Source organism: Papaver somniferum, chromosome 2, assembly GCF_003573695.1.
Source record: "Papaver somniferum cultivar HN1 chromosome 2, ASM357369v1, whole genome shotgun sequence".
NCBI classification, from domain to species: Eukaryota; Viridiplantae; Streptophyta; class Magnoliopsida; order Ranunculales; family Papaveraceae; genus Papaver; species Papaver somniferum.
The window spans coordinates 219,353,216-219,377,209 of NC_039359.1; the positions used below are offsets into that span (position 1 = coordinate 219,353,216).

At 38.5% G+C, this 23,994-nt stretch overlaps 4 protein-coding genes across 4 annotated transcripts; 3 read left to right on the top strand and 1 right to left on the bottom strand.

Annotated features, from left to right (window-relative positions):
* Positions 1-2,149: 2,149 nt before the first annotated feature.
* LOC113352901 (zinc finger CCCH domain-containing protein 13-like) lies at positions 2,150-3,019 on the bottom strand. The gene is made up of 2 exons (XM_026596652.1): positions 2,758-3,019; positions 2,150-2,643 (listed from the first exon to the last, which is right to left on the bottom strand). The coding sequence occupies exons 1-2, from the start codon at positions 3,017-3,019 to the stop codon at positions 2,150-2,152; spliced, it is 756 nt and encodes a 251-aa protein (XP_026452437.1).
* A 564-nt stretch (positions 3,020-3,583) lies between these two features.
* On the top strand, positions 3,584-5,865 carry LOC113352902 (ATP-dependent zinc metalloprotease FTSH 5, mitochondrial-like). Its single transcript, XM_026596653.1, has 5 exons — positions 3,584-3,623; positions 3,676-3,855; positions 3,946-4,070; positions 4,388-4,864; positions 5,005-5,865. The coding sequence occupies exons 1-5, from the start codon at positions 3,584-3,586 to the stop codon at positions 5,863-5,865; spliced, it is 1,683 nt and encodes a 560-aa protein (XP_026452438.1).
* Positions 5,866-9,731: 3,866 nt separating this feature from the next.
* On the top strand, positions 9,732-10,879 carry LOC113352903 (ATP-dependent zinc metalloprotease FTSH 5, mitochondrial-like; the record flags this gene model as incomplete). The annotated part of the gene is made up of 2 exons (XM_026596654.1): positions 9,732-10,422; positions 10,794-10,879. Coding segments are annotated over exons 1-2 (522 nt in total), but the record flags the coding sequence as incomplete, so codon positions are not given.
* Positions 10,880-10,884: 5 nt separating this feature from the next.
* Positions 10,885-13,253, top strand: LOC113352904 (ATP-dependent zinc metalloprotease FTSH 5, mitochondrial-like; the record flags this gene model as incomplete). The annotated part of the gene is made up of 4 exons (XM_026596655.1): positions 10,885-10,969; positions 11,064-11,185; positions 11,533-12,009; positions 12,160-13,253. Coding segments are annotated over 4 exons (1,545 nt in total), but the record flags the coding sequence as incomplete, so codon positions are not given.
* Positions 13,254-23,994: the final 10,741 nt, after the last annotated feature.

Consider the following 23,994-nt stretch of genomic DNA (forward strand, 5'->3'; position numbering starts at 1 on the left):
CTTCGCTTGGATTCTCTTGCTTCGCATTTATCAACATCAATTTCTTGGAAATTTTTACTTTCAATTGTGTCTCCTCTTATAATTCCAATGCCCTGAGGTAAAGGAAACTTGATTCACTGATGAAATGTTGATGCAACAGCTAATATACCAGGCAGCCATGGTCTTCCAATGAGAGCATTATAAGGCGACTCAACATCTACTAGACAGAGTGTGATATCTGTTGGTAAATTTTGTAGAAGAATTCGCATAGTCACCTCCCCTTTTGGTTTATTTGCAGAACCATTAAAGCCAAATATTTTGTATGTTGAAGGGATCAACTCATCATCTCTTCCACCCATTTTTTTATATGTATGATAAAACATAATATCTACAGAATTTCCAGTATCTATAAGTATCCTATTTATCGCCCAGGTGTTTTTCTCGTTTTCTTCCTCTTCTTCTTCTAATGGCTTCGGACTAATTCCCAATCGCACTACCAATGGACATTCATGTAGTTCTCCTCCTCCTGGTATTTCATCTGCGCTGAACGAGATCTTCTGCTTTTGCCATTATTTCAAGGGTGATACTTTTCCCAGGTTAAGAATTTCCCTTCCTTCAGCATCTCTTGCATATACTCGACTTAAGACATTATCATGAAAATCTTCTAAGTTTTTGAACGAATGTATGATCAAGTTACAATATAAATTCTTTGCCTTTGCGCCCACTTCAATAACAAATGTACTCCTGTCCTTCTCCTTTGCATATGTATTCCCTTGGGGTGGTGGTGGTGGTAAATTCCTTGGCTGTTTTAGTAAAAAATGGTCCAACTTTCCTTGCTCAATCATTCGCAATATAATCTTCCTCACATTTCTACAGTTGCTTGTTGTGTGACCATGAAATCTATGATAGACAAAAAATTCTTTACTCCTCCTCCCCGGTGGTGGCTTTTCGCCTGCATTATGTGGTTCTAGAATATCATCCATTTCGGAGAGCGGCTTCCCATACTTTATCCACTGTAGTATTCAAATTTGGCAAATTTATCTGTTCCCACACTATTCTTCCACTTTTCTTGTTATAATGTGTTTGTTGTCCTGCAGAACTTCCTGGTTGAACTGTATCAGTACCTCCACAGTTTTGAAGTTGCTTGTCTCTGTACTCCACTGCCCATAGCCACTAACTTTTGTTCCATCTCCGTATTATTCCTTCCTTGATTACCCTGCGATGTACTCGCAACAGCATTTGTGAGACTCAGAAGTAAACTTGTATTTCCACCTTTCGAATCAGATATTGCAACTGGGTAAAATTCCATATCTCTTTGTTTTTCCTCAAGTGCTATGTATTCTTCTTGAAATTTGCGCAGTTCCGACATTGTGATTGTATCCTTTACTTTGAAGATTTGGGTATATAATAGGTATGTTGCAAAGAGAGAATTAATGAATGCGAGAATAAGATGTCTCTCATCCACCCGTCTTCCCATTTCACTACACATTGTTCTCCAACGTGTCGTTAGATGACGCAAACTTTCAATCGTTCTTCTGCGAAGTCCGAATGCAGTCTCAATCCCTGGTCTTGGTAGATTATTACTTATGTATTGCCCCAAAATGACATTTTGTAAGTGATGAAACGAACCAATGGATTCTACAGGTAGGCCTTCAAACCACTTCAAAGCTTCACCTGCTAAACTTGCAGCAAAATACTTGCACATTACTGCATCATAATTTTCCCACTGCAATAAAGATCTTGCATAAGCTTTCACATGTTGTATCGCACATGCACTTCCATCAAATATACTTGTAAATGCCGGTAAACTGCACTTGGATGGTATCGATGCTCTTTGAATTTCTTTTGTAAATGGAGTTTTTCCAGCTTCCTCCACTGCTTCCTCTAATTTTCTTCTTCCATCATTTCTTTTTGTAGTCATCATTTCTCTTAATTCTGCCATCTCCTTAAGAATTTCTTCGCTTAATGATTGATCTAAATCCTCTCGCATGTGCCTTTTTAATCTTGCTTGTCTCAATCTATTCTCATGATTATTTTGGCGTATTGCCTCTTGTATCTCCTGTTGTTCAGTTTCTTCTCTTCTTCGCCTACGCCTTTCATTATTTGCTTCAATTTATACTATATCATGTCTTTCTTCATTGCTTGTGCGAACATATCGATTTCTTGATATTTATCTTTCTTGTGGTATAACTCGACCTTGATTTATATCATCTACGCGATGACGCTTGCATCCCCTTACCCAATTATCAATATAACGCAATCCGCTTTGTAATTCTCTCTCTTCTAATTCTTCCCTTCTTCTCTGTCTATCTCTTATACGTGCAGTCTCTCGTTCGTGCTCACATTCGTCTCTTAATATTTCTCTGCCATGTAATATCATTTGTCCTTTCCTTAGATCTTCTTCTTCCCTTTCAAAATTAGTACTTGCACGACGACGAAGTTCGCGTGGGTGTTCATATCGATTATTTTCTAAGTCAACTATACGTCTCCTTTCCCTTTGATCTTCCAAATTTCCATCTTGCAAGTTTTCTTCGATGACTTCCATGTGTTTCCTTCGCCTATCATTTCTTCTATTAGATTGACTCTTTCGGTGAGAATTCCTACTGGATCTTGACCTTGAGCGTGTAGCACTCCTTGACCTTTGTTCTTGTAATCTAAGATTCTCTTCTCGTAAATCATCATTTTGACGGATTAAATTCGCACGCTCTTCTTCTTCTCCTCTCTTTCTTTCAATTAGTAATCTTTGCCTAAGTTCTACAATCGTCATATTTCCTTCACTCGCTGTAACTGGTTCTTCGTTCTCAATTCTCTGTCCTTCCTCTGTGGAACACGTCATTGCAGTATGGACACTCACTCTATCATAATCTATATCATTATTCTGTCCTTGTTCTCGCTGAGATCCAATTGGAATTTCTGTTATTTGATGTTCTTCCATTCTTTCCTCTTGTTGCTCAAGATTTGTAATTCGTCTTCGTTCAGCAATTCTGTTACTTCTTCTAATTGTCCTTCCTTGTTCAACAACAGACTCGATCCTTACCATTTCTAAATTTTTAGATCACACTTTTTTCCTTAAAGTTTATGATATACTATCAGGAATTATCATCCAAAGTTGTTTCTAGCGCCAAAAATGTAGTTGTAAGATTTCTTACAACTACGCTCCACTAAAACTAATCCAATTTCTAAGTGATCATTATGAATTCTTATTTGATTAATTGAATATTGAGAATGCTTACAAGATAGATTCAAGTATTACAACAATTTTACTTGAAACCTAGATTCACTTTCTGCTTTTCTCTCTATTTCTTGACCAAGACTCCTTCCAACCCCTCACAAGTAATGACCTCTCTCCTTTATATATAATTTTACATAGTGGATGACAGCTAAGATACCCACTATTTTCGGAATCACTATGCGACACATTCGCTCATATACAATCGCTCAACTTCGCATAGCATACCTCCTCGCACAGTTCTCCACGCTTTACTCGTGACTTTGCTAACATCATCATCGGTGTGTCATCTCAACTTTGTGTGCGATGCTCTTCGCTTAGGTTGTACTCTTTACTTCGCTTGATTACTAACATGTGCCATATTTTACTCCTACAATGACAATGTTTATGCTTCATGTTACAATTGTAATCTTAAGTAATTTATCTGGGACTTGCAGTAGTTTGTGTTCACAATGCTGTGTTTTCAGGTATGTCCAGTGCCTCAACTACGCAAGAACCTGTATATCTTGGACCTGCTAGCGCTCCTATTCACATGGTGGCAGTAGACCAAGGGATATCCAAAGCGCAGTTATTTTGTGCTTTCGTCAACATTATACTGGGAATCCTCCTTCTTGGAGCAATTTTTGGAAAGGAGAATATTCTAAAATGTATTACTATGACGCTTTACAATGAATGCGAGTATTTTTTAAGATGTCCACCCAAAATCTAAAGCTTCCTTTGATTTGTTTTTCTTTCAGCTTTCGGATTAAGTCAGGAGATCCTACCCATCACGATTTCCACAACGAAATTTAGTGATGTTAAGGGAGTTGATGAGGCCAAAGCTGAGCTTGAAGAAATTGTCCTTTATCTTCGTGATCCTAAGGTAAATGCAATATAATGTATTAGAGCGTGCGAATTGCATTATCAACTGCTGCTCCAATTATAATATGAGAACATGAATCCTATTTCTCATTTCTGCATGCATGTGGAGAGAGTTGCCAAATTTCCGAGAATGTTACAAAATAATGTTTTATCCCGCTGTTGTAAACAAAATTTGCAGAATTGGCTCAACTTTGCTTGTAGCATAGATTTTGTTCATGCTGCATGCACCAAACTACATTGAAACTTTCCCCATTAGATCAAAGTTCTTATACAGTCTTGAGGCTAAGTTTTCTTAACAATGCCTTTTTATTGTTACAGCGGTTCACAAGTCTAGGAGGTAAGCTCCCAAAGGGGTTGTTGCTCTCTGGTCCACCTGGGACAGGTAAAACCATGTTAGCGAGAGCCATTGCTGGAGAAGCAGGAGTACCAGTCTTTATCAGAAGCGGGAGTGACTTTGAGGAAATGCTTGTTGGTGTGGGAGCAAGAAGAGTGAGGGATCTATTTGCTGCAGCAAAAAAGCGGTGTCCATGTATTATTTTCACTGATGCGATAGATACATTTGGAGGGCGCTGTGACCCCAAAGATCTGAAACGCTCGCAGACAACCTTGAATCAGTTTCTTGTCGATCTTGATGGCTTTCAACAAAATGCTGGAATTATTGTGATTGCAGCAACCAATTTCCCTGACTCTTTGGATAAAGCACTTGTTAGACCTGGACGTTTTGATCGTAACATTGTTGTTCCTGATCCAGATGTTGAAGGACGGAGACAGATAATGGAATCTCACATGTCAAAGGTAAATTAGCTCGTCTTTGAAAATCTTATACTGGTTTGGTAACTTACAAATTTCAAGGGTATAGTAAGAATACAGATTGTTTAGATGTTTAATGTTTAAAATGCATGGAACATAAATACACCAACTATGCCATTTGATAGGTTCCCAAAGGAGAAGATGTTGATCTAAGTATCATTGCTAGAGGAACACCTGGGTTCTCAGGCGCAGACCTTGCAAATATGGTGAACGTTGCAGCTCTCAAAGCCGCAAAGGCTGGTGCTAAATCAGTGAGCATGACTGACTTAGAATATGCAAAGGATAAGATTATTATGGGAAGTGAACGCAGATCAGCTGTAATTTCTGACGAAACTCGAAAACTAACAGTTTTTCGTGAAAGTGGTCATGCTATAGTAGCCATCCACACAGACGGAGCGCATCCGGTTCACAAAGTAACAATAGTTCAACGAGGAACGTCTCTAGGAATGGTAGCACAATTGCCCGACAAAGATGAGACTAGTGCTTCCCGCAGGCAACTGCTTGCTCAGTTAGATGTTTGCATGGGTAGACGAGCTGCGGAGGAAGTTATATTTGGAGAAAATGAAGTTATCTCTGGCGCATCTTCAGATCTCCAAGAAGCAACATCTTTAGCAAGAGCAATGGTCACAAAGTATGGAATGAGCAAAGTAGTTGGGCTCGTAGCTGACGACTGCGATTGTAATGGGAGGTGTATGGACACTGAAACTAAAATAGAGGTGAGAAAACTCTTGGACAGGGCTTACAACAACGCCAAGACAATTTTAACTACACACAGCAACGAACTCCACACACTAGCTGATGCTCTACTTGAGAAAGAAACCCTCACAGGAAGTCAAATCAATGCTTTACTTGAAAAAAAGGAAATGCAGCCTGTTTTGGATAACCCGGAACTGGGGAGTGTTGTTAGTAGGAAGGAAGAAGTGGATGGTTGTTGTTATAGGGAAAGCCAGAATGAATTGGGGAAAGATGATTTTTGCTCATACTAGACTGACGGATAACCTGAAACCGTGGAGTGTTGTTAATTGAAGGGAGAATTTTTTCCTAAACCATTTGATTTAAAAATTAGACTGTAACAGGATCTAATCTTAATGTTGACATTTCCGGGATCTAATTTTATCATTGCACAACAGAATTGATTAAATTGCAGGTAATTTCTGTTTTGAAGCCAAGATGTTGATTATGACATGATAAGTTGTCCCGTATGGATTTATTGTCGCTAAAGATCAGAAATAATTTTCTTGATTTGGCATTTTGGCATTGCTCTTGAAAACTAGTCTAATCTTTTCATATAAATATAGCGGTCCGCGAGTTATAACCTCAAAGGTGTCACATCCATGTACAAAAACTCCACCAAAACAAAATGTTCACAAAAACCCCATTTAACATAAATTGTCTATATTACCCTTCTACTATTTAAATCACCCCAACAAAAATAAAAATCGACCCAACCTTTAAATTTTATTATATTATCACCACGAACAACAACCCACCACCAGCAACACCACCACCGCCCGTCGTCGCCGCCGCCACCGACCACCACCGCGCCACCACCAGAAAAATGATGAAACAAAAAATTGGTTTCACCAAAATAAGATGAAACCAAATTTTGGTTTCATCGTAAAAGAAAGGAGAAAGAAGAAGAAGAAGAAGAAAAAATGAAACACAATAAGATGAAACCTTCCACCACCGTGAACTGCACTGCCCCCATCGCCACCACGACCATAATCACCACAACCACCACTACCATTACCTCCTTAACTAAGACTACTTTCAACAAAAAAACAATCCACAATAAAATGAAACCTACCACCACTGTCAACTGCACCACCCTCATCGCTGCCACAACCACCAGCACCACAACCACCACTACCATTACCCCCTCAACTACAACCGGTTTCAACAAAAAAATAATTCACCTGTATCCCACCATCAAAAATTGGCTTCACACATATTAATATTCAACAAAATGAAAAAAATACGATGAAACCTAATTAGGTTTCATCAACTTCAGCCAATTCATTACACTTTTAACAATGCAGACATACACCTCTTTAATTGTAACCCATACCAGTCCTTTATGCAACACCTGAAGCTCAACTACAACTCTCATTACATTAGCACCACCCTTACTCAGTTAATCCATTCTTTATCACTTCCATAACTTCAGTTAAGGCCACCACTACCAACAAAACTTCTTCATCAATACCTGGAGTACCAGTACCAGACCCTGCTATACACATTCTCCCAATTCATACACACATATAATCAAAACCACCATTGTACATACAATCGAAACCACATATTGTCATTTCACCAACATAACTTCAATGATGAAATCAAACATGCCGTCTTCCAAGTCAGACCGAATAAACTAGACAAAAATCAGGTGAAACCAAAATTTGGTTTCATCATAAACTTAATTTTCATCATTAAAATCTTTGGTTTCATGACAGAAAATAGGCAAGTTTATGATGAAACCAAATTTCATCATTAGTTTACTGTTTTCACCAACCAAAACTGTCAGAATTTGATGAAACCAATTTTGGTTTCATCATAAATCTGTCATTTCCCAATACAATATTGATTTCGACTTTGAAGATGTATCATCATTTGCTGGTGATGAAAACATCATAAGGTGGTGGTGGTGATTGTAGAGGATTGAACGAGGAGGCGGAGGTGATGTTGGGAGCGGATCTGCAGGTACTGGTGTTGATTGTAGATGAGGTGTTGTTGGTGACCGATTTGAAGGTATTGGTGGTGGTTTTAGATGATAAAAGGAGGAGGTAGAAGTAGTGTTGGTGGCGGATCTGATATACTGGTGGGAAAAACAAATATAAGAGGAGGCGGTGTTGTTGATGGAAAATCGGTAGACGGAGAAGAAGAAGGTGATGATGGTGTTAATGGAGGAGACGGAGGTGATGATGGTGTTAATGGAGGAGACGGAGGTTCTGTTGGTGGCGGATCTGGACACATCGGTTGGTTTGATGGTGGCGGAGCTACTGTTGGTGATAGATCTGAATAGAAATAGAAGAAAAAGAGACGAAGGTTTCGTGGAGGAGACGAAGGTGATGTTGCTGGTGGTGACGGAGGTCTTGCGATGGTGTTCATGGAGAGATATTTGTTGCTGCTGGTGTTAATGGTGGTGGGGAGATGAAGACCGCAGAAATAGAAAAAAGAACGGAGAGAAGAAGAAGAAGACAAGGTAAAAACGGTATGTTTGGCTTTTTTTTAAAGTAATAAAAACTAAATTTGCACATTATTATTTGACCTGGGGTTTGTGTCACTTTTTAATTAAATGGTTTTCATTTATTAAAGATAATATGACTGGATTTTTTGTACCACATGTTTGGTCATCTTGGTTTTATTTGACTAGTTTTGTAAATATAGAGGGACTAATGATTTTTCTATTAGGAGTTTTATTAAGGGTGGGGTGTATCAATTAAAAGGTCATAATGGCCTCTGAGATGAGCATCAAAAGAGGAGGAGATAATGCTGGGTTAAAGCTTGATGTCGCTCATGCTCATGCCAATGCTCGTTCTCATGACAATTTTAGTTGGAAAATGTTGTAATATCAGATCCATGAGCCTCATCTTCATTGTAACTAGTATTTCAGAAAGACTAAAATTTGATTGCAGCGGCATGAATAGTAATTTTGAAATGAAATAGGGTCACAGAGAGAACAGGTAGCAAAAGTTTCTCAAGTACTAATTTTTTTTTGATACAAAATTCTCAAGTACTAATTTGATACATAGAGTTCTGGTGAGTAGGGCTGTACATCGGGCCGGGCAGGCCCGCCCAAGCCCGATTGTAACAAGGCCGGGCCAGACAGGCTCGTAGTCCTTACTACCCATTAAGTTTAACATATCAGGCCGGGCCGGGTATAGCAAAAATTTAGTGCACATGGCCCGTTCATACCGGTGAAACAATACAGGCCAGACCAGGTCGGGCCGGGCAGGTCTCGGACCCAAGAGATAGTTCAAAATTAAAAAAGAATATAGTTTAGTTTTTTTTAGCTTGATGATTAATGATACATCTCTAACTCGTTCAAATGATAGTTCAAGCAATTCATTACTGTGAAATATAAGTCAAAATTTTCTTTAACCACAATAATTTCTCCAAACTTGAAATTTAATTCCTAATGAAATCCATCACACCGCTAGAAAACTTTATTTCATGTTATCGAACAGTCGAGTCGGATAAATAAACAGGTTACCGGACATGCAAACAGGCCGGATTCCAATTTTTGAATAAATATCCGGGTCCGCCCATTTATAATTATCGGGCAGGCCGGGTAAACCCATGACAGGCTGTCGGACGTCCATGAACTCCTTCGGACCCGGACGGTACACAACAGGTCGCAGACTTCGGGGCATTTTGTACACCCCTACTGGTGAGTGCTCGGTGCTTACCAGTTTAGTTAAGTTTTCCGGTGCTTTGAGCCTTTGACTTCTTGACTCTTAGAGAATATCAGACATCAGTAAAGACAGGTTAGACAAATAAAGGATGGTGTGTTGGCCAAAACTCTAGACATAGACTAGAGGCCAGAACTAGATAAAAGACAGATATACAGATCATCATGAAAAGACTTTGATGTTACAGTAGTTCACATTAGCAGTTTTTGTTTTCTAAGGAAATGTGTGCAGAGAATACGAATGGAGAAAGCAAAAACAGACCCACCTGCCCAAGCTGTTTCGGCTCAACTTCCAACCCTTTGATGATGATGTGGTGTAACCCACTACTTCATTTTTGCAGTAAAACTATTTAATATTCCAACTTAATAACTTTCACCTAACAAATTGCAGGATCTGGTAAATTGGTAGGTGCCTAGTAAATTGGTAGGTGCCTATATGTTTACAGTCTTTGCACAAGTTTGCTATCCTGTTTAGGAAGTTTTGCAGCAGAAGGAGTTTATATTTTTGCATGTATGGAGTAGAGAAACACATTGTTCAACTCATTTTCTTAGCTACTAAGTATTTACACATCTCCTCTGAAATATAAATGAAGTTTTCTCAACTTTGAGTTTGGTAGTATTATCTTTTTGTGTTCTTAGGTTTAGACAATGATCTAGTTTGTTTTATTACTTCATCTCAAGGCAGAGAAAACAACAATGAAGAAGAAGGGGATGAACAAGCATATTAAGAGGTTGGTGACGGCCATCGTTGTTGTTGAAGTTTTCAGTGTATCCCTCTTTCTAATTCCTAATGAATATTTAGGAGATTTCCTTAAAAGTTATCGTAATGGGTTTGAGTTCGGGTTCCATTCAGCTACTGGTGGCATATGTACTCGAGGACGCGATTCAGAACGTCTAGCTGATTCTACATTGCTAAAGGATGCTGAAGGTGGCAGATCTACTCCAGTACGTGATTCAGAAAGTGTAGATGATGCTACTACATTTCCAGAGGATGATGAAGGTGTTATAAGATTGTTTGAAAGTCAGCCAGAAATGCATTCTAACTCAACAGCAATTGTAGATTATGTGAAAGCCTTGGTGAGAGTTGGTAGGCTTGAGGAAAGTGAATTGTTCAAGACAGTACTAGAAAAAGGTAATTGTTACTTGCTGTAATTTTGTAATGGTCGTTGTAATTTCTCGATTGTCTTTTCTTAATTTCTTTTATTACAACCGATTAGAGGCTAAATGTTGTTCAAGAAAGAAAAAAAATAGAGTCCATTTTCAGATTTAGCCCCATCTTTAGTCATTAAAAGGTTTGCAGATGTGGTATATATGTAGCATTTGTTTACAGTTACCAATCTTTGGCTGGCATACATTTTGAAAAGATGGATTTTGGCCATTAGATTTAGATCTACATGTTTATTGAAAGGCCCGGCCATTTTTATGCAGTGGTGATTTCAATTTTGGTTTTGGTTTGTGTATCAATTTTGTTGGTGGTTGAGTCTCACAATGCAGTGTTTTCAGGTACATCCAGTGCCTCGACGGAGCAAGATCCAGATTATCTTGGAACTGCTAGGGATCCTTTTCACATGGTGATAGTAGACCAAGGATATCCAAAGAGAAGTTATTTGGTGCTTTCAACATTATACTGGCAATCCTCCTTCTTGGAGCAATTTTTGGAGAAGGCAATATTCTTAAAGGTATTACTTATGGTGCTTTACAATGAATAGGAGTAATTTTTAAGATGTTTTTAGACGAAATTCTAAAGCTTGCTTTGATTTGGTTTTTGTTCAGTTTTTGGATTAAGTCAGGAGATCCAACCCAGCACGTCCACTACGAAATTTAATGATGTTAAGGGAGTTGATGAGGCCAAAGCTGAGCTAGAAGAAATTGTCCTTTATCTTCGTGATCCCAAGGTAAATGCAATATAACGTTTCAGAGCATGCGAATGCTCGTTAGAGATCCCAACTGCTACACCAATTATGATCTGAGAACATGAATCTTGTTTCTCATTTCCGCATGTATGTTGAGAGATTTGCACATGTTACGCCAAATTTCCGAGACTGTTACAAAATACTGTGTTTTCCCGTTATGTTAAACAACATTGTAAACAAAATGTGGATACTCGTCTCAACTTTGCTTGTAGCATAGATTATGTTCATGTTGCATGCACCAAACTAGATTTAAGATTTCCCCATTGGATCAAAGTTGTTATCCAGTCATGAGGTTAAGTTTTCTTAATGATACCTTTTTATTGTTTCAGCGGTTCACAAGTCTAGGAGGTAAGCTTCCTAAGGGGGTGTTACTTTCTGGTCCAGCTGGGACAGGTAAAACCATGTTAGCAAGAGCCATTGCAGGAGAAGCAGGAGTACCATTCTTTACCAAAAGCGGGAGTGAGTTTGAGGAAATGCTTGTTGGTGTGGGTGCAAGAAGAGTGAGGGATCTATTTGCTGCAGCAAAGAAGCGCTCTCCGTGTATTATTTTCATTGATGAGATAGATACATTTGGAGGCCGCCGTGAATCCAAAGATCTGAAACGTTCGCAGACTACCTTAAATCAGTTTCTTGTCGAGCTTGATGGCTTTAAACAAAATGACGGAATTATTGTGATTGCTGCAACCAACTTCCCTCACTCTTTGGATAAAGCACTTGTTAGACCTGGCCGTTTTGATCGTAACATTGTTGTTCCCAATCCAGATGTTGAAGGACGAAGACAGATAATGGAATCTCACATGTCAAAGGTAATCTCACATATCACATGGTTGAATAAAGGCTAGCTTAATATCTGATACTGCAATATTTAAAATATAGAGCCCTATTGCAATGTCTAGTTGCATGACAACTATGTCACTTACTTGTGCGTTTTTCTCACCGGCTATACAAATTGTCAGGTTCTCAAAGGAGGAGATATTGATCTAACTATTATTGCCAGAGGAACACCTGGGTTCTCAGGTGCAGATCTTGCAAATATGGTGAACGTCGCAGCTCTCAAAGCCGCAAAGGATGGTTCTAAAGCAGTGAGCATGACTGACTTGGAGTATGCAAAGGATAAGATTATAATGGGAAGTGAGCGCAAATCAGCTGTGATTTCTGACGAAACTCGAAAATTAACAGCTTTTCATGAAAGTGGTCATGCTTTAGTAGCCATCCACACAGATGGGGCTCATCCAGTTCACAAAGCAACAATAGTTCCACGAGGAATGTCTGCTGGAATGGTAGCTCAATTGCCTGACAAAGATGAGACTAGTGTTTCTCGCAAACAAATGCTTGCTAAATTAGATGTTTGCATGGGTGGTCGAGTAGCGGAGGAAGTTATATTTGGAGTAAATGAAGTTACTAGTGGTGCATATTCAGATTTCCAACAAGCAACATCTTTAGCCAGAAAGATGGTCACAATATATGGAATGAGCGAAAAAATTGGGTGCGTCACTCACAGTTATGATGATGATGGCAAGAGTATGAGCAGTAAAACTAGACTTCTCATCGAAAAGGAGGTGAAAGGGTTCTTGGACAGGGCTTACAATAACGCGAAAACAATCCTGTCTACTCACATCATAGAACTCCACGCACTAGCTAATGCCCTGCTTCTGCAAGAAACACTCACAGGAAGTCAGATCAGTGATTTACTTGCCCGAGTCGGTAAAAAGCAAATTCTGCCTTCTCCCGTGGATGCGTCTCAGCCTGTTTTGAACGATTCAAAGAAGAAAAATGGCAACCCAAAACGGGGTCTTCGCATTAAACGCCTAGGGTGAGCTCGAAGATGTTATCTTTCTCTACTCTTAGTATATTTATTTTTCCATTGTTAGTCTTTATTCTTGGAGGTTTAGAACTTTTACATTTTGCTTGTTTCCTGTTTAATTCCATTCATGTTGTCATGTTTGCGTAAATTCAGAGGCGAACAAGGAGCACAGAAATATTTAATGTCAGTAACCTTATAATTTAGAGTAGAATTAAGAAATGAATATTTGCACCTGTTGAACCAAAAGCTGAGATTGAGATAGTCTGTCGATGGTGTTGAATGTACAAACTTGGCTGAATTAAAAAGTTCTTGGAAATTGCCAGATAGTGATTCTTACAATCAATGTCTCGATTTAGCTGACCGCAAATTGCAAGTAGGCACATGTTAGATTGAATTGAGTGGTGATAGTTTGGTGTTGATTATTACACTATACAGTGCAACTAAAAGCTGAAATGGAGAAAGTATCGACACCCCGTACAATGTCCCAACATGGTTGAACTGAAGTTCCTGGAAATTGCCAGATAGTGAATATGAATGATGTCTCACTTTGTCTGACCGCAGAATGCATTGATGGACTGAATTGAAAAGTGGTAGTTTGCTGATGATTGTTACATAAGCGTACAGCCACAAGGTGCCGCCTTAAGCCTTTTTGAATAGGATATTGGTTAGTCTTTTTTTTGTTTTTTAACTAATAACTTATCGAACAAATGGATGTCAAGTAGTTCTATCATTTTTGATGCATATATTTTGTTCTATTCACTCAATTTGAATCAAAATCAGACTGTAGGCATTGTAAAATTCTGTCTCGCATACAAAATATTTGGTGTTCTTGTTACGGTGTGCAAGTGTTACATGATTAAGTACTGTATTTAGTATTCGATGCATTTCTACAACATGTACTCTTTAACATGTACCCGAAGACATGCTTGTCATGTTTTTCTCCCTGTAACTGCTGATGCTTTGTTCAAGATCGGCCGAAGATATGCCTGGTGAGTGTAGCAGGGTCCTTTGTATGGAGAAAAAGTCTGAATATAGCACTCTATAGCAGCCAAATCTGCTTAGTGCGACAAAAAAAATGAACCAGGGCTTTTTAACTGATCACAAACTTTAAAGTTGACAATGATGATTTTTTAGCTTCAACAGAAGCTTGATGGTGAATTCTGAAGGTTGGTGGGTTACGCATCTTGGAGCAAACAATTACTATCCAATTTATTATTAAAATCATATCCCCATAAAAGTGAGAATGAAGTAGATACATGAAATGAAAACTTCAGATTTGCCATTACATTTTTGATGTACCGGCGGTCTTTTCGACACGTATGTTTCCGAGGCTTCGTTATTTTCTTGGCATTTAGCCGCACGTAAATGCCTAGAATAATTTGCAAGGTCGTGCGTAGACATGCACCAAATAGTGCAAGCACCTGATCATGATTATATTGTATGACTATTATTTTATGAGCACTGCTAAATCCTAAATAATTAAAATAGACTAAGATAATAAAATACGCGACACTTTATTTTATTCATTAAAAATACACAAAATTAGTTAAAAAGACCAAAATTAACAATTCCTATTTGAAATGGATAGTTAGATTTTGATACTGTTTACATGGACAAAAATGTAAAAATAGGCAGGATGTAACCAGTTTCATCGTGCCCATTTTTAAATTTAAGCTAAGATGAAACCAGTTTCATCCTTACTATTTTTTTTGGTCATTTCACCCAAACTATTATTTACTCGTCCATTTGAAACGTGATTTAAAAATATTTGGACAAATGACTCATTTTCCGTTAAAAATAGTCTCAAATCATTGAGATACTACCATCTTCATCGCACAACAAAAAAAATCGTGAGACTGATAATCAATCAGAAGGTACACCAGAATGGTCGGTTATCAATCGATCAATGAAATCATCTCATCCCAATGATCTTATAACTGAAACAAGAACTAAACAATAAGAGAAATACACAAAACAAATGAATCCTTCAGAATATGGATGGTTGATCAATCTGAAACACATACCTGCCCTATATAAGGAAAAGGGCAGTGGGATCCTTCCTAACAGTGTTGGATATACAGGAAGCTGCCTGTTGTTCCGCACCATTGTCCCACTGTATGACAATCGGTATATGCAGAAGCTAAATGGACGCAAAGCATCATAACCAGCAGCGCAATGGACAAACTCACAAGTTTTTTGCTCTCCATAATTTGCTGCTAATTTTTCTTGTTGTTGTTGTAAGATAGAATACAAACAGTAATCTATGGATACCTATATATACATAGTTGGTGCAACCATTTGGCAATGGAATGGCCGAGATGTATGAATGCGTTACTTAACAAAGTCAATGACAACTATTATCATTTCGGTGTTATGGTCATTAAACAAAACCCGGACACTACGTAGTAATGAAGTGGTAATTATAATTATGGTGTCACCCATTATTATGTTCACAACCTCATAACCCGTTGCCTACGCATCCGGATATGATATACCGCTATGACTGAACTCGGTGGAGAGTATAGATTTTGGATTAATTAACCATTGATAATTGAAGATAAACAACTGGCGCATTAATAACAGTTCAAATTTAAATAATTTAGCACTAAATGCCTGACGCATCTGATGTCACATATAATTGAGGTTGTAACGTCACCTATTAATTCATACTCGAGATTTCAGAAAAGTTTATTAAACTAAAAAGATCATGTTCATCTAGGTTGGAACCAACCGAGAAGGCAGGAATGATTCGATCAATCACCCTCCAAGTTCTGTTATCCTACAGAAGAAGCATAAATGAGCCTGTCCCCTTGAGCAAATTCCCACCTCTCTGAACCAGATTTTCCCCGGAGACTGAGTCGCTCGTGTCTAAATCCATTCCCACCAGGAGCTGAGCTCGAAACTTGACCAAGGGGGAATTTTTTTTTGCTAGAATGCAACAAAGTAAAAATTGGCTCGGAAGTAAGTCCAAATCCCTAGAACATTTAAATTTGGGAGTTAGCTGGCTGGATGTGTAAACTGTACGTCCATAGATACTTTCATGAGAGCTCCACTTGCATTCAAACTCTCACCCCCTTACCATGGCCGGCAGTTGACTGAAGATACCAATTTAGGTTGGGATTATGCCTTCAAAGTACTACCTTTTTAAAAAACAAAATCAATCAATTACGTGGAGTCAGACCATAGAAGATGACGTGGCAATATAAGTATGACCGACGAAAGGACCGTACATAGTTTGTAGTAGTACAAGGCTTTTAGTTTGGTGGACCTAATCTTGAAACCTGAACAAATCACGTAGTAGTGGAAAATCCCATTACTACACCCTTAATAATTTGCTAACTAGACTATGAAATCATAACGAAGAACACGAAGAAGAATTTTATTAAGTTTAGAAATCAATACAAAGAAGTAAGATAAAACCCTTAACTTGGGGAGCAAACAACTTTCTCTCTCCTAAAGTTCTATCTCAATTCTCAAAAAGATTTCTCCCTCAACACAAGGGTGGTTGATCCTATATATAGGAGTTTACATAGTAGAGGACAACTAATAAAGTCCCTATTTTCGGATCTGACACGCGGTGTTCTTCGCACGCTTGAATTGTATTTTCTCACACGTGTTCTTAGTCTTCGCACAACTCCCACACTTTACTCATGACTTCATGACGTCATTGGTTCCGTCATCTGGGATATGCTACGTGCAAGATTCGTTCGCTCCTTTACAATACCGTTACTTCGCATGATTATTAAGTGTGCGATATTTTGCCCCTACATTTTGGCTCTTCTCTTAGCGATCTTTATTATAGAAAGAGCGATTAGAAAACTTAACTTATTCACCTCTTCCCACCTTTTATGCAATTTGCCGCACCCTATCAGCTTTTCATATTCTTTAACTGATAATATTCCGAGATCCCGGACTCAACTTCTCCACGTGTTGCTCTTATCGTCTTATTTTTGGACACGTTGTGATTAATCCCTGCAACTGTCGCTTCATATCTTTTCATCCATTAATGCATTCATAAAAGTGAATTTCGTGGGGAGGAAACAAAATCCTTTATAAACCCCCTCTCATTCTCATCTCTTTCTTTTTACTCTCTTCTTTCTCCTTCGACCTTTGCAACTTTTCTTTTCTTACTGTGGTTGTTTTTCCGTTCGATCTTGATTCTTGACCTTTCTTCGTTCCAACTGTCGTTTCAATCTCCAGTCTATTGTACTATTTCGCCCATTTGATCATCTTAACTATCTTGATATTTATAATCTCATTCTAGAAGAACAACAATGGGGCACAAGGAAGGATGGAGAATGGTGGAAGGATTAAGAGGTTACAGGTCGAATTCAGAGATAAATGTTTTAAATTATCCGCTCCTCCTTCATCAGGATCTACCTTGACGCTTAATCCTAGATGGTTTGGGATTGATCAAAAAATTATTGTCTCCCTAGGACAACTTCTCGCGGGTCTCCCTATTCCTCTCTTAGACCCGCGAATTCCTCTGTTTTATAAGATTTTATCTCATGATGATTTTAAATGTGCGATCTTCCAGTTGAGTGGGGATGCTATCAGGATCATGGTGGAGTTCGCTCGTCGTGCAGCTGGATTAGGATCCCTTTACCCTAGAGAATACAGGAATGAAGCGTATGTTGATCTAGAAATTATTCCTTCCGACTATACTGTTGAGAGCTTCTTTTCTAACTACGAAGTTGTGATTATGAAGTGTGAGTCATCCCGCTGGACTTTTCGTCTGTTGAGGAAAGATGGCCTCGCGGAGAACGATAGGATTATGCGAGACGTTGATTTTCACGATAAGACTAACTGCACCGCACGGAGATCTAATGACAATCGCTAGGACGTTTATCCTGTCCTCCTTGAAGGTCCTTACATCACTGGTTTTGGTGTTGATAAGTCGGTAAATCCTCTCCCTGAGGGTTTTTCAGTATGCTCTCCTTGGGAGTTCAGTTGGATCGAGAAGGAGAAAGTGGTACGTCATTCTAAGCTTCGCTCCTTTACCAATCTTTCTTTATTGGTTTCTCTTTTCTTTGTTTCACCAGTTTCGATGTCTTCAGATTGCCAAGCTGAAAAAGAACCACAATGCTCAGAAGAAACAAAGCACACTAGAAGCGCTGCGTTCGATCACTGATGAAGTAAGAAATACTTTTATTCACATTTAAACAATATTGTTTCCTCTATTTCTTATCTTTATCTGTGTGCGAAGGTGGACGGATTAGATATTGGTGGTGTTGATGATGAAGATTCTTCTGAGGGCGAAGAACAAGCTCCTTCCCAAGTGAAAGTTAAGGGTGAGATGGTCGCTTCTAAGTCCTCTGCGAAGAATGGTAATAAGAAGGAGAATCCCAAGAAGAAAAGAAAGATCACCTCTACCACATCTTCTCATACTCCTTTCATCTCTTGTTCTCAGGGAGATGAGTTGTCATTTCCTGATGAATCTGCCTCAGCTTCCCCCATGGCTCAGTTATCTCGTATTTTCAAAGAGACTCTCTCGGCTGTTGGTGATGATGACTTATTTCGCACCTGCCAAATGGTTTCTTCCATGTGCAATGCCCCCACTTTGAGTCATGAATCTCTGCGAGGATCTTCCTCAGCCATATCTCCAGAATTTCTATTTTCTATGGGTTCCATGGTACATTTTCTCTTTCTCTTGTAGATTGGGGTGAGTTTGAGCTAATGCTTCTTCTTTATACTTCAATTATTTTGAATTCCCTCGTCATTTGTCCTTGCAGGTGGTGCGAGCTTCTCATGTGGTTGCCTCTGACTCGCATAGAAATAATCATTCCTTGGAGATTGAGTGTAGGAAGATTAAAGGGGAACTTTTGAGTACGACACAGGAGGAAGATACACTTCGCCAGAGAAACAATCAGTTAGTAGGTGTGTTTCTTTTCACTCCCTTATACCTTGTAAATTTTTGTTATGTCTTCATATTTTTTCTATTACTTAAACCTGCAGAACTTTATAACTTGTCCAAAGAGGCGGCTAACCTTCCTGATGACAATGATGCCCTTTTGGAGCTTCTTAACGCCTCCTTGGAAAATTTCTCATTCGTGGTTTAGAGAATTTTAGCTGGAAGGAACTGAGGCTGAAATATGAAGCCCTTGTTTCATAGACCTATGCTAGTTTGTAATAGAACCTTTCAACGTCGCGCCCGTGAGGATAAAGAGAGAAATAGAATTTTAGAAGTCAAAAAGAATACTCTTATCACTGAGAAAGACCAAGTAATCGCTAATGGTGTGAAGGCTTTGAAGCAGTTTCATGAGGCTCAACTCAAGATTCAGGTAGGAAGGGACCGTTCCATAAGTGAGAAGAATGCTCTTCTCGCTCGTGAGAATGAAATTCGCTCTCGTCTTCTAATAGAGAATGATGCTGAGTTTGAATGGGATGCTAAAGTCCTTGATAATGCTAGGCTGGAGTTGGCTACAAATGTTAGTTTAGAAACTGACCATGCATCCCTGGTTAAAAACATCATTTCCGAAAAAGAAGGTTTCCCATTATCCTTGTTTTATAACTTGTCCCTACTTTATATCTTAAATTGTGCACGTGCGATTTTGTCTCTTATCCTTATCTCTTCGCAGCTGCCGAGAAGGGATTTCTTGAAAATGAGCAGAAGTATCTGAGGGATATTGAAAGTCTTCAGGCGAAGTCCTCTGCTGAGATTGAAAGATTGGAAGCGAAATTTGTATATCGTGATGCCAAGTGTCGTCGAGTCAAGAAAAAGCTCAAAGTCATCGTTTCCAACCAAAGATGTTATTCGCATACGTGATGGGAATATTATAGAGGAAGTGGGGTAGCTCTGCTCTAAACATCACATTCCTTTTCCATCACATTATGAGTTTGAGGCTCCTTCGGAAAATGAAGAAACTTCCGAAATCTCTGATAATGATGCTGAATATGAGGATTCTGATGAAGAAGATCATGACTCTGAAGTTGATGAAGATAATGCTGGCAAGAAGTAGTTGTCCGCTTTTCTCCCTTTTTTATGTCCTTTGTATTATATCTTCCCCTTTGTACATATACTGATTACTCTTCAGTTTTTAACATATTCCATCTTTTTTACGATCCTCCCTTCTTCTTCTGACTATTTACCAAAAGAAAGAAGCTTTCCTTTCTAATAATTTTGTGTTAGTTTCAGGATAACTTATAGAAGCAAATATAGTAATACATATGCGTGAGTCCATCATGTGCATGAATATAGTAATACATGTGCATGAGTCTATCATGTGTGTAAATGTACAATTACTATCATGTTTGACACGAGGTAATCATGCTAGTGCGAATAACATATTCTTATTGTATTTATAATCCCATTCTTGCCTCTGTTATCCGCAGGAGTATGAATGCCTCTGTTTAATCCTTAATTCCCAATAATACCTTAACAATTCTTTCGCGAGAATTATCTTTCAAAATCGTACATGGCTGCTTGTTGGATAGGATATAAGTAATGGACAAGGATACAATTTACAAGTTTTTATAAATATTACTTATAAGTAAATCGTACATGGCTGCTTGTTGAAGGGTTTCTTCCAAGAAATGTGACCCTCCATGAACGGATTCTTTCCAAGAGATGTGACTCTCCCTGAAAGGACTTTTACAAGAGATGTGACTCTCGGCCAAGAGACATTATGTCCTTTCGTAAGAGACACCAATCAAGTATATAAACCCCACTCATGTACGTTTCATTCTATACACAAGAGAAGCACACACCAAAAATCTGATTTTTTTTAATAAATAAACAGGGAAACCTCGCTGGTACACAGAGAATCCAAAACAAACAGAGTCGAAATCTAAATAATTTCCAAACTGAATCTCGTAACCCGAATCATCTCGTAACAAGAATCTTGAATGCAGAATCTCCACCCCGCCATCAAACTGTAACCATAGAACAAGAACACCCGCCTTTACGGGAGAAGTTTAATCAGTGATGCATGACTCACAGCTCAGAGGAACAATAATTTTTAAAACCATATTATTGAAATCTCTTCCAAAGGAAAAGATACCATAGGAATCATCTTGATAATCCTCTTATTTAACTGGTACAAAGAATGTCCGTCGGCAACGACAAGACTCTATTTACCACTGGAGAATACTCGTAACTGCATTAGCCTTGAGGCAAACAACCATCAGAAACTAAACACCAAACTCAGAGAACAAATCCAAAGAAAGGGTCACAAGACCAAAAGAAAAGATTTAGCTTAGACTTGAAACTAGTTCTAACAGCCTAAATACAAATTGATCTAGTTGAAAATAGATCTGAAAGAAACCCTAATTGAAAAACCAGGGGATATCCAAAGCTGATGAAGTACGCCGATGTAACCAAAGCCTCCGGAGTTGATGTTGAAACTACATTTTTCATGTAGATCGGTGTTTAAATGGATGCTAATTGACGGTCCCTTTTTTTCATCAAAACCCCAATCATAGATGCACAAACAACCCATAACCAAAAGAAACAAAACCAAAATAGTAATAAAGCAAAAACCAAACTATGAATAGAAATTAAAACAATACATAACTGAAAAATAAAACTATTATCAACCTATAAACAAGACACGCGACTAACAGGGAAGGAAGGCTTCTTAGATCTGCTCCAAAGGAGCCGATCTGAGCAGGCGACGACAAGAACGGGTAGGGTTTTCGTTTAGAGGAGAAAGGGAAGAGAGGAAAGAGAGGAAGGGTTTTAGTTTAGGAAAGATAAACACTAAATTTGGAGATAAACACTAAATTTCACTTGCATTCATTGTTGTCATAGTATTGAGATAAACACTAAATTTGGTTCGCCCTTTCCTTGAGTTTGAAGTGCTTCTACTCGAGGAAGAAAGATCGTTGTATCATGGGAGACGTTTCGCAAGTAAGATCCATTAGCACCGGAGTGTGGCGAATTTCGTCTTAACGACAGAGTATCCAGTACTCGACTCGATCTATACTTAGTTACTTTAATCTTATTATTTCTTTGGTTGTCGTGATTCGGGTCAACATCAGTTGCATAGAAGAAAATATTCAACAAATAATTCCATCATTTTGTGCAAAACCATCAAGCTCTACAAGAAACTGATTCAAGGTCATGTTGGCGGTTTTATAATCACTGGGGTTACGGCTCCTTCCAATTACATCTATCTCATCAATGAAAATAATACATGGAGACCGCTTCTTTGCTGCAGCAAATAGTTCCCTCACTCTCTTTGCTCCCACACCAACTAGCATCTCGTCAAACTCACTCCCGCTTTTGGTAAAGAATGGTACTTGGGCTTCTTAATGGCTCTTGCTAACATGGTTTTACCTGTTAGCAAAATCCCCTTACCAACAAGCAAAATCCCCTTAGGGAGCTTATCTCTTAGATCATCTCCAATGCTAGGGGTGAAGGTAATCATAGGTGGAGGTCCTATTAATACCTTTTTGTTGTGGGTTATTCCTATGTGGCTAAAAGAAAGTTAAAGTTATACTTTCTACCTAAAATTTCATCTTCAATGACAAGATATTATTACCATAGAACTTAGAGTAAAATTAATTTTGGAATAAAGAATTGATGAATATGTGTCAAAAGACCTTGGGTCATGGAGAAAGTAAAGATATGACTTTCTCCTTTACCCTTTCCTATGAGATGGCAGCCATGTCATGCTTTTATCTTTACCTTGACCTTGGCATTGGAGATAAATTTTTGGTTACAAAAGTGTTAAATCCTAGGTGTCATGTCATTTTAAGACCTTCATCTTGATACCATAGGAATCATCTTGATACTCCTCTTCTTTAACTGGTACAAAGAATGTCCGTCGGCAACGACAAGACTCTATTTACCACTGGAGAATACTCGTAACTGCATTAGCCTTGAGGCAAACAACCATCAGAAACTAAACACCAAACTCAGAGAACAAATCCAAAGAAAGGGTCACAAGACCAAAAGAAAAGATTTAGCTTAGACTTAAAACTAGTTCTATCAACCTAAATACAAATTGATCTAGTTGAAAATAGATCTGAAAGAAACCCTAATTGAAAAACCAGGGGATATCCAAAGCTGATGAAGTACGCCGATGTAACCAAAGCCTCCGGAGTTGATGTTGAAACTACACTTTTCCTGTAGATCGGTGTTTAAATGGATGCTAATTGACGGTCCCTTTTTTTCATCAAAACCCCAATCATAGATGCACAAACAACCCATAACCCAAAGGAACAAAATCAAAATAGTAATACAGCAAAAACAAAACTATGAATAGAAATTAAAACAATACATAACTGAAAAATAAAACTATTATCAACCTATAAACAAGACAGGCGACTAACAGGGAAGGAAGGCTTCTTAGATCTGCTCCAAAGAAGCCGATCTGAGCAGGCAACGACAAGAACGGTAGGGTTTTCGTTTCGAGGAGAAAGGGAAGAGAGGAAAGAGAGGAAGGGTTTTCGTTTAGGAAAGATAAACACTAAATTTGGAGATAAACACTAAATTTCACTTGCATTCATTGTTGTCATAGTATTGAGATAAACACTAAATTTGGTTCGCCCTTTTCCTTGAGTTTGGAGTGCTTCTACTCGAGGAAGAAAGATCGTTGTATCATGGGAGACGTTTCGCAAGTAAGATCCATTAGCACCGGAGTGTGGCGAATTTCGTCTTAACGACAGAGTATCCAGTACTCGACTCGATCTATACTTAGTTACTTTAATCTTATTATTTCTTTGGTTGTCGTGATTCGGGTCAACATCAGTTGCATAGAAGAAAATATGCAACAAATAATTCCATCATTTTGTGCAAAACCATCAATCTCTACAAGAAACTGATTCAAGGTCATGTTGGCGGTTTTATAATCACTGGGGTTACGGCTCCTTCCAATTATATCTATCTCATCAATGAAAATAATACATGGAGACCGCTTCTTTGCTGCAGCAAATAGTTCCCTCACTCTCTTTGCTCCCACACCAACTAGCATCTCGTCAAACTCACTCCCGCTTTTGGTAAAGAATGGTACTTGGGCTTCTTAATGGCTCTTGCTAACATGGT